The following is an 11,419-nucleotide window of genomic DNA, read 5'->3' on the forward strand; positions in this document are numbered from 1 at the left end:
ATGGTGGAGCCTATAATATGTTTTTAGAGGTTATATGTGGCGTGGCTGTGGAGAACGGAACTCAACGTCGAAGTATGTATTTTAACATGTTAATATAGAAGCAGTGCTAATATCTTCCCAGACAGAAAAATTATTCAACTGTATGGGCAAAAAATATCAGTTATGTTTCTGGAATCATTCAGACAGAAAAAATATGCAAGGAAACATCTTGCCAAATAACTGTCAATTTTCCTTTTGTATAAAAGAATTGTATATAACAATAGAGCAATGACACTCTCTTCTTAAGGGCGGTGGAGGAATTGGCTAGTTGGGGACATGGCACTGTTTCCTTATCTCTCCCTGCGATCCCGTCAACACGTCAATTGCACCCATCTTTACCATTGCCCTTCCAAAATTTTCCCTCCAAATCTTGGGGTAATTGGCGTTAATGATCTCCTGTCTAGACGTGGCATCATTTGCCATCAAAGTTTGATCAGATTTCAACAGTCCACGCTTGTATTGCAAGTCCACATAGTATTTCGCATCCAACTTAGTGGGAGTGAGAGGATCCAGTGGAACAACGATGTCGTTTGAAGCTGAAGAGGGGCATTTGGCCTTGAGCTGAAGAGCATATTTAGAGTCCATAGAAGGGTATTGACTGCCTCTGCCACTGATGTTATACAGACGATCTCCGGTGAACGAAACACAGTGTGAAACTCCAATTGAATGGGCCCCTGCAAGAAGTAGAGAATTTTGTAAAGAATTTTTCCATTTCAGAAGATGACAAACTTGTTGTCATTCTTTCCAAATGGACTGTAAAGAAAAGGAAGCTTTTAAATAGAAGAAAGAAGTCATCCAGATTTTATCGACCCAACCCACCTCTTTCCACCTCTTCCAAGGTTCATTGCCACTCATCACTTTAATGATCCACTTTGCTGATAAACAAGAACCTTGTGTCTTGGGATCTATAATCCCCAAGCCACCTTTATTTCTTGGTTGTATATAATGAAGCCAACAAGAGGTTTTGAAACCTGATTTGCCTTCCCAATTAGTCCACAAAAATTGTCTTGCAATCTTATTAAGCTCTTCATAGCCTTTTTTAGAGGGATCCAACATGAAGAATAATAGAGATGTGAGGCCAATAATATTTTATTAGCCATCTGAATTTTACCAGTGAATTACAAATATTTATTGTTCCAGTTAAAGATTTTATTTTTTAGTTTGATGATAAACCAGCTCCACATATCTGATAGAGAAACTCCCATGCCAAAGGGAATGCCCAAGCACCGAGTAATTTCTCCATATCTGATTAATTTCCACTACTGAGGGATCCATGATGGAACTGGATGGGAACTAATCATAAGGAACTCAGTTTTATGATGAGCTAGCTTAGACCTTGAGATAGAACAGTAAAGATTAAGGCCATTACATGAGCAATTTCAGATTCAGAATTTTGTATAAATAATAAACTATCATCTGCAAATTGAGAATTGATCACTAGTGCATTGTTGGGAATACGAAGCCTTTTAATAAGATTCATTTGATTGAATATTTACATTAGATATCCCAAACCATCAACAACAAGAACATAAAGAAATGGTGATAAAGGCCAACCCTGCCTGATACTGCTCTAAACGAAATGAATCGGTGAGGGAATTATTGATCGCTAGATGAGCATTACAATCCTAAAATAAAATTTGAACAAGTTTACATAATTTGAGACCAAACCCAAGCCACTGGAGAATTTTAATGATAAACTTCCACATCATTCTATCATATGCTTTGTCAAAATCAAGTTTCACCAACAAAGCATCTTGTCTAGTTTGTTGAGTCCACTCACAAGTTTCCCATGCTAGAATTAAATTGTCAAGAATGAAGCATCCTCCCAGAAACCTACTTTGCTCATATCTTACTATTCCTTGTGCTACTAGTTTAATTCTTAGAGAAATAGCTTTAGCAATTATTTTATAAGATGAATTAAGAAGAGTGATAGGACACCATCCATTAAGAGAATCTTTATATTTTCCTTTAGGAAGAAGTTTGATTAAGCCTTTGTTAATTTCAAGATCTAATGAACCATTCCCTAAATCTTCTAAATAGACATGGTAAAAGTCATCCTTAATATGTGGCCACATAGTTTGAAAAAATTCAATAGATAACCCATCAATGCATGGACTTTTATTATGAGCCATTGAGAAAACAGTCTGCTCCAAATCCTCTATGGACAGATCTTGATCAAGGTATTTACTATATTCATAGTCAACCTTCCTTGGAATGATGTCTTTTATAATATCTTACAAAGTTTCCTAGACATCAAGCCAATGAGAGTCTTCTTTAAAAATATTATCATAGAAATTATAAAAAAAAATCTTAATTTCCTCTTGATTAGTAAAAACCTATCCAATCTCATCGTTAAGAGCACCAACATACTCCTTCCTATGATTATAATTGAGATACTTAAATAAATACTTAGTTATTTTATTACCATCCTTCATCCAATGTAATATATCCCTAATCTTGGCCCCTTGACCTTTATAAGACTCAAGTTTACGCAACTAGGTTTCAATTGCAGCAATAGATGTCTGAATGCAGAGGTTATTGGGATCCAAATCAAGCCTTTTCCTAGTGACTTCCAATCTCCCTTTAAGACACTTCTCTTTACCGTACCTCTGCCATGTCATCCTTTTACCAAAAGATCTTAAAAAGGTGACACATTGTATGATGACATGCTGCCACCAAACCCACCAAGATTGTCCCTCTTTAGGCTTGGGAAGAGAATTCCAAACACCAACTAAAGAAACAATACAAGAAGGGTTACCCTTAATCAAAACTTGTTTACCCTTAATAAAAAACAACACAAGAAGGATTTTTTATATGAGAATTGTTGACCTTAAAACGTAAGTTGTAAGGCTCTTCTTTACTTTCCCCTTCCAAAAGACAAACAATAGGAAAATGATCTGACAATAAAGTAGAAGAGTCTACTTTAACCCAACACTTATTAGCCACATGGGACAACTGTATATTAGGAGAAATATAAAACCTATCCAATCTACTAAGTTTTTTATCAGCACCTAATTTATAGTTAGACCATGTAAACCAATTATTATTTTGATGAGAAACTATTTTATAGATAGGGTCAACTACCCCAAGAGTATTTTGACAAAATAACAATTATCAAACTCCTCATTAATCAATTTGACTCCATTATGCCAACTACGATCAGCATGGTGTTCGACCATAGTGAAGTCTCCTCCAATAACCCAATCATCTTGGGGAAGATTGTTGTTCATCCATTCCCATAGTTCACACCTTTCTTTAGCAATATTAGGATCATAAACAAAGCAAAAACCAATTCATTTACCATTAATAATAGAGAGAATCCACACACAACTATGTGATGGCTCCTCTCCCTTATCAATTATAAACTTTCTTTCCCAAGGAGATAAACCAATAACAGCCCCGCCTCTCCCTTCTCTATGTGATGTCAAAGAAGAACCATGCCAGGCTCCATTCAGTTTAACTTTTTGAGAAAGCACAATATCAGGTTTCCATTAAACAATAACTTCTTTAACCTCATATTTACTATTGTGGAGAGAGATCCCTGTCACATTCCATGAGATAATACTATGCTTCATGATTAGGTGTTTTAGAAAGGCACTCTTCTTGTGGCAAGACATCAAACTGATTAGTTGTGACAATAACTTGATCAAAGTAGCCAACGTCCTTTGTTGAATTGGGCAATCTAGAACGTTGTCTCATAGAGGAAGCAGAAGCCCCATGACTTATGGAAGGATATGGAGATATGTGCCTCATATGAGTAGAATGTGACACTCGATTATAGTTTTTTGTAACAATTGAAGAAGATGAAGAAAGGGAGTTCTTAGAAGAAGAACCATGATTATGTAATTATGAGGACTTAGGTTGATTGCTTGTCTAGGCAAAACTGTTGGCTTGGCCTATGTTTCCTATGTGGTCAAAACTATTGGTTAGGAGACATTAGGTAACTGATGTGGACTAGATGCAACAATTGCTTGAATTTGAGAAAATCTTTGTTTCCTAATAGGGCAGTCTCTAATTAGGTGTCCTTCTTGTCGGCAAAAAAAAACATGCATTGGGCTTGTTCAAATAAACTATAGGATGAAAAATTCAAACCTTGACCTTATTAAATTAGTGGTTCTAGTAATTGTTTAGTCAAGTCCATTTCAATACATGCCCTAGGGTGGATCTTGAGGCTTGCAAATTTGTAAGAGCTATTTTTGTACCATAAGATTCTATCAATCTGAGAAAAAATTAATTTTAAAAATGGTTTGAAAGCAAGGTTCAGGTAAGGCAGTTCTATCCACATTGGATATTTAGATCGAGGACCTTCTAGGTGAAAATCTAGTGACCAATCCTACAAATAATAGATTTTCCCACATATAACCCAGGTGCCATATTGCAATACACCTTGAGCATGATCAATAGAAAAGAAAGTAAAAGATGCATAGCCTTTACCTTACCCTCTTATAGCTTCAATGTTCCATCCCTTGTTCTCTCAATTAGTCTTAGCCCATTTAGAAAATTCAGATTAAAAAGGGATTTCTCTAAGAAAAAACAAGATTACAGATCTATGTTGAAATTCAGCAATACAATCAACTACATTATCAGGGTGTGTAAATTCTATAGTTTTACCTATATCCCTTACCATATTGACAATGATTTCTTCAACATTCTTCATTCCTTCATCAATATTCATGCATTCATCAGTCTTCATACTTCCTTTTGGTTCATTGCATTTCGGTGTTTGTTCATCAGATGATCTTTTCTTAATTACTCTTGCCTCATTCTCATTACAAACCCTAGTGTCCTTATTTCCTTCCTCAACCCCTTGGTCTCCTCCTCCCTTAAAACCAAGTGTATTAGTTATGTATTAAAAATAAGTGTACACATTAGGAAATATAAATATAAGCCATAAAATAGACCTCTCTCACTTCAATTATTTTTAAACTTTTTCTTTGTTTAACCATTGGTTAAGTTTTAGAAAACTTCATAAACTTTAACATTAATATTCACATCCTCTAAATTGTTTTGACTTCCTAGTCACTCGTGGGCCCCTCTCTTATTTCTTTCCTATCAGTTTCTAGTGTATGAGATGGTTTCCAAGTTGCTAGTATGAAGCAGTAAAGGCTATGCTTTTGAACATAAAAGTCAATAAAAATAACAATAATTTTGTTCTAGATGGAATTTAAAAAATTAATGGGTAGAAGAAGTATATTTCATTACCTAACTTTCCTTTTTTTGGTTTTTATTCAATTAATCATAATTTTTTTCAAGAAAACATTACAGATTGTGCGTATAAAAATATATCTAAAGAAAAGTGGTATAGACTATTTGTTGATTTTAGAAAAATCTAAAATATCATATTTTATTTTGATTAAAAAATTAGAACAATTATGCAAACAAGATTATTGATCTTAATATTATATAGATTTGATAATCTTATTTATTTTATTAAACATAATTTAATGATAAGAAGAGAAACATCCTAAAAAAAAAAGAAGAATTGAAAGTGAAATAATGAATAATAGATTTTATATTAAAAGTAACATAGAAAAATCAAATGCAGCCTACTTTGGGCTTAAAATGGCAAGTCATGGAGGATTTAACAAGGTGTGGTCGAAGAGTGATTCATTAAATATAATAAATTGTTTGAAAAAAAAATTTCCTCCTAGCTGGACGATTAACCATTTAATGTATGAGTTCTTTGAAATGGTGACCAAATTTGAGGCTATTAAAATCTCACATGTTTTGAGGGAGGGTAATAGGCCAGCTAACCACATGGATAATCTAAGTGTGATTAGAGATGATGAAAAGTGGTGCCAGGAAGGGGACTCCTTCCCATTCTAGTTGTGTGAGTTGGCGACAAAGGATGTCAAAAATATTTCATCGCTCGAATATTAATGATGACAGATCACACGTGTAGGTATTTTCATAGAAAGGAGTAAAGACGAATTTCCATATTGTTCTTATGGCTCTGCTTGTTTTGCATCAACCTGAAGTTTGGTTTTAATGTCATCCGAAAAAATAACAAAAGCAGTATCATAATGGGTAGAGACAAAAAAAGAATGGAGTCATCCTCGTGTGATATTTGGTAGAAGAATGAGGAGGTTTCAAGGGAAATTGTGGATGGGGGAATGGATCCCTTTGTTCGAAAACTACATGGATTGAATCATCAACTCACAGACTTATTTGTGAGTAATTGGGATAATGGGGTGTTGTGTGTGTATGGGGCATAGTTTAGAATCGATGAATCATTCATTGCCGAGATTTTAGTTCTCAATACAGAGGGCAAAAAATTCCTCAGGGAAAGGAAGAACTAGGAAGAAGCTCTCTCATTTTTCTACAATAAATAGAGTGAAAGAAGTAGGCTTAAGAAGAACCCAGAAGGCGGCTACAACCTACTGGACCTTTAGAGTCTCTGGGTGGATGTGGTGGAATTCATTATGAGGTACATTGCCCTCGATGGTCTCTTTGCTAGCATTTTCTATTACCATTTGACAATTCTGAACCATTTTAGGCATGGCAAAATAATTTCCATTCCGTTTTATCTGTTATCTTCTCTAGAGTTATCTATTAGTAAGCATGCTAAGAATGAGGATAAACCGATTCTTCATGAGGGTTAAATCCTTCTAATAATGCAGTATGAGAAGGGTCATGAGGTTAAACCCTCTGCTGCTCTAAAAAACTTGAAGCTTTTTGCCAGCTAGGAGGTGCATGATGTATTAGATATAGATTTTGACGATGTAGAGGGTAGGAAGCTTATGGATTGGAATGATATCCAGGTGTCAGACGAATCAGATTATAAACCCTTAGAGGATGAGGGTCCCTTGAAAAATACCACTCCTGGTACTAGCTATAGCATAAAAGACCCTCCTAAATGGGATGCTAAAAAGAAAACCCTTGTTTTGTGGCCACACATTTTGGGCCCACAGAATCTGAAAAAATAGAAGACTGGATATAAGGTGGTGAATCTTGACGAGGGTAATGAAATAAAGCTCGAAATCCCCCTCAATATGGACCCCAATGACACCAAAGATGATGAAAAGGATGTTGATAAGCTCCTGAGGAAGTCGTTGATGTATCAGGAAAAGTGTTTCCAAAGGTTTTTCGGGGAAATCAATATTCTGAAATGGGAGATTAAAGATCTCATTACCACTTTCACTGAGATTCCTATTCTAAATAAAACTGATGAACTCTTGAAGTTATCCCAGCAAATTGTGAAAGATATATGAAGCCTGAACATGAGGAAAAAATTGACAAGTTGGAGAAAGAGATACAGAAACTAAAGAGTAAACTAAAGGGTTTGGTGCAGATTAGCAAGGAAGCAATGCACAACAATGCCGAGGGTCTCAAGAGAGTCAATGAGGAAATTTCCATGTAGAAGGAGAAGATGACCAGAGCAGAGAAATCCCCAGATATCAACTTGACTAATATGAACTAGGAGGTGCAGGCATCTATGGGACCGTGTACCAAGACCAGGAGCAAACATCAGGTAACTAGTAGTTCAAGGTTCATTATGGAGGAACTCTAGGATATTAATAATAAAGAAGACCAAAAAAATGTTGAGCTTATGAAAGCTCTTTTGTTGCATCCTTGGGGTGAATCCCCTATTTTTGTAGCTGGTTAGTGGTTGGTTAGACTCTGGTTACTGTGTTTCATTTTTTGTTGGATTTTGGTTTTGGGTCCCTATAAATCCCGTTTATCTTAATCAAAAACATAGAAAAATAAAACTATTATATCATAAAAATAATAGTTCAAAAATAAAATAACTTTTAAAAATATATATATATCATCATATAGTAATATAATAGTGGTAAAGTTAAGTAAAATAATTTTTTATTTGTGTACTTTAAACAAACATTGACATGTAATATTTCTATAAAATAATCTATTATCTTGAAGATATATGTTGATAATGCTTAAATGCACTTCTGTTTCTATAACAAAAAACTATTATCATAATAATTGTTTATTAATACTAGTTGGAATATATGTATAATAATATTATGGATGGGTTTTTTGGTAAAAAAATTTAAGGGTTTGTTAAAGAACAAATTATTATAAAAAATAGATCATAATTTAAAGTAATTCTAAATAAAAATTAGAATTTATGTGTCCATATAGTAAATAAAATAGTTTTAAAGTTAGATAAAATAGTTTTGTTATTTTGTTCATTTATTTGTGTATTTGTAGCTTTCTAAATAAACACTAACATGTATTATTCATATTCAAACATAAAATAACTGATTGTAAATACAATTATATTAAGTTTATGTTAGCAATGTTTGAATGCACTATTTGGGGATGGCTTCATAGTGCAATGACAGTGTTGCAAGTGGTACAACTACCCCATTCTTGGTTTGAACCTCAACATGGTGATATCTTGGATTGAGCTTGACTTCCTTGTCCCATGTGTGTGTGCAAGTGTATTGACCAAGGCTAGATGATGACAGGATGGATATACATTGGTGGGCATGCCACGATACTGACTAGTGGATAGATACATGCAGGCTCTTGATGGTTGTTCTCCCGAGGATCACAACTCCCTTGCTACAATACACACAACATTGCCCTCAAGCCTCAACCAGGTAGAAATCTACCCCTTGTGGAAACAATGAAATGGAGTGATAAAGCAGATATTACAGAGTGATAAGGTGTCAGATGGAGAGATAAGATGTTAGGTGATATGGAGCTAGGTGAATTGAAGTGATAAGGAGCCCCAGAGAGATAACGAGTCATAGCTAGTGGTCTCACACAAAGCCAATGGAGAGATAAGGTGATGCCTATGCATGGAAGGCGAAGAAATAGAAAGGACGACACAGAGAGATATAAGGTTGTTAATGCCAAACATATCTGAGGATGAGACCCCTCAAAAATGTGGTCTCACTGGTTCATAGCTCCAGTCAAAAGTGATTTGACTTCGGCCCCTTACCAACAAAATAAAAAATGTTTGAATGCACTATTATGATTATAGTAACAATATAATTATTATAATAATTATTGTCAATATATATATATATATATATTAGTGAGGAGGTTTGGTAAAAATTTTAAGAGGGTATTGTTGAGAAAAAATAAATCCATTCTTTAAAACAAGAGGTACCATCTTTTTTTAAAAAAAATTATTAAATTTTTGTTATGTAAAAAGAAAGATGAAAATTCCAAAACTTAAATAATAATAGAATTTTAAATTCAAAGATAAAATGTCATACAAAGGAGAGAACTTTTGGGACCCCTTGACACCTTAAAAAATTGTAACTATGATTGTGAAGTTTCTTATATATAGATAAATAGTCGTTTTAATTCAATTATATCTTATAGATTACAGATTATAGATTTTCTTAATTCTCCAAAAATTCTATCTTATTTTATTTTCAATATATTCAACTCCTTCATTTGTCTAAACTTGAAATTATATTTAATTTTTCACATTATTCTTTACAATTGTATTCATCACATTAATTCCTTATTAAGATTTTGAATGGTTAGCCCTCTTTATTATGTTTTGGTCACATATATGGTAGAGCCTCGAATATGTTTTAAAAGGTTATATGCGGCGTGGCTGTCGACACCGGAACTGCAATTCAAAGTATGTTTTTATACATGCTAATATAGTAGCAGCGCTAATATCTGCAAGCACAAAAAAAAGTTATTCAATCGTATGCGCAAAAATATCACTTTGATTCTGAAATCATTAAGACAGGAAAAATTTCCAAGGAAATATCGTCGGTATACAAGAGTGATGAAGTTATATCTTACAAATAACTGTCATTTTTTCTTTTGTATGAAAGAATTGCAATTAAAGAATGGAATTAAAAAAATAGAGCAACGACACTTGACTCTCTTTTAAGGGCGGTGGAAGAATTGGCGCGCTAGTTAGGGACATGGCACTGTTTCCTTATCTCTCCCTGTGATCCTGTCAACACTTCAATCGTACCCATCTTTACCATTGCCCTTCCAAAGTTTTTCCTCCAAACATTGGGATACTGGTCATTTATATTCACCTGTCTGGAGGTGGCATCATTTGACATCAACGTTTGATCAGATTTCAACAGTCCACGCTTGTATTGCAAATCGAGGTAGCATTTCACGTCCAAATTATTGGGACTGAGTTGCTCCAGTGGAACAACGATATTTGTTGAATCCGAAGGGGAGCATTTCGCCTTGAGCTGAAGAGCATAATGAGGGTCCATTGAAGGATCTTGACCACCCCTGCCGCTGAAGTTGTACAATCGATCTCCGGTGAATGCAGCACAGTGAGAAACCCCAATTGAATGTGCTCCTCCAAGAGTAGTCAGAAAATTTATGTAAGATACAGTCTACATCCTTTTTAATCAATTCATTAAGCGTTATTAGGGAATGTGCAGGTGTACCTGAGAGAGTGACCATCTCCTCCTGCGACAATTTCTTTGAAGCAAAAAGTTGTGTCAACTGGTTTACATCAAATGAAGGAGGAGGAAGATTTCCCGAGACCTCTGATTCGTGTGATATCCTTCCGTCTCTTCTTCCCCCTTCAACCGCCCAACTAAACCCACCAGCCTGAATTTACATTCATTGTGATATATGATAAGCTATTATTACTCTATTATTAACTTTGTGTATAATCTAAACTTCATCATTATTAACTGAATAATACACACTTGGTAAGCACTGTCTCTTGCAGCGAATGCAACTACGTCGGCACAAGAAACGACTCCGGGACATTTGGCTTCCAGTTTGGACTTGGCTTCATCAATTATGTCGTAGCCCCTCAGACTTGGGTTATTGGCGGGATGGGCCTTCTCCGCTGTGTTGTCTTGTGTGGAATCAAGGAGAATTGAGCCATCGCAACCCTGCAATTCATCATCCGTCATTGATTTTAATATATGTTCTACCATAATCAATCATGATTATCATGAAAATATTGCAGAATACTTACTCTTACAAAGCAATCATGAAAATGCATCCTTATAAGAGAAGCCGCTACACCAGGATTAGCTTTAACAGCTTTTGCAACAATTTCACTGATGATCTCCTCGGCCTCAGGGCATGTCTGGCGATAATAGCCCGCGTTCAACTCATGCCCATTAGCTGTAGTAGATAAAAATAGTACGAACAAAGGAATGACTAACAGGCTCGCTTCCATTTCAGTTCAGAGTAGCTAAACAGCAGTCGAAATTCAGTTGGATGAAGGGAGAAGTTTTAACTAAAACGCTTTTGGCAATGGTGTATAGACGGAGAGAAGGATGTGGTATTTAAACACCATCATCTCCTGGTTGATTTGATCAAGTCAACACGGCTTACAGAATATGACCTGGCCTTGTTTTTGTCTGTACTGCTTTGAAATTTTCCAATACATTATAATGGCATTACACGCTAGGTTTGCCTGTCACATCGCCAACAGTTTGTAGCTTAGAATGGG

The 11,419-nt window shown here is 35.1% G+C and overlaps 1 protein-coding gene across 1 annotated transcript; it reads right to left on the minus strand.

Annotated features, from left to right (window-relative positions):
* Nucleotides 1-303: 303 nt before the first annotated feature.
* On the minus strand, nucleotides 304-11,143 carry LOC131074090 (peroxidase 5-like). Its single transcript, XM_059218939.1, has 4 exons — nucleotides 10,937-11,143; nucleotides 10,659-10,850; nucleotides 10,392-10,557; nucleotides 304-713 (listed from the first exon to the last, which is right to left on the minus strand). Exons 1-4 carry the CDS (start codon nucleotides 11,141-11,143, stop codon nucleotides 304-306), a joined length of 975 nt encoding a protein of 324 aa, XP_059074922.1.
* Nucleotides 11,144-11,419: the final 276 nt, after the last annotated feature.

The sequence above is a fragment of the Cryptomeria japonica genome, chromosome 4, assembly GCF_030272615.1.
Source record: "Cryptomeria japonica chromosome 4, Sugi_1.0, whole genome shotgun sequence".
Classification (NCBI taxonomy): domain Eukaryota; kingdom Viridiplantae; phylum Streptophyta; class Pinopsida; order Cupressales; family Cupressaceae; genus Cryptomeria; species Cryptomeria japonica.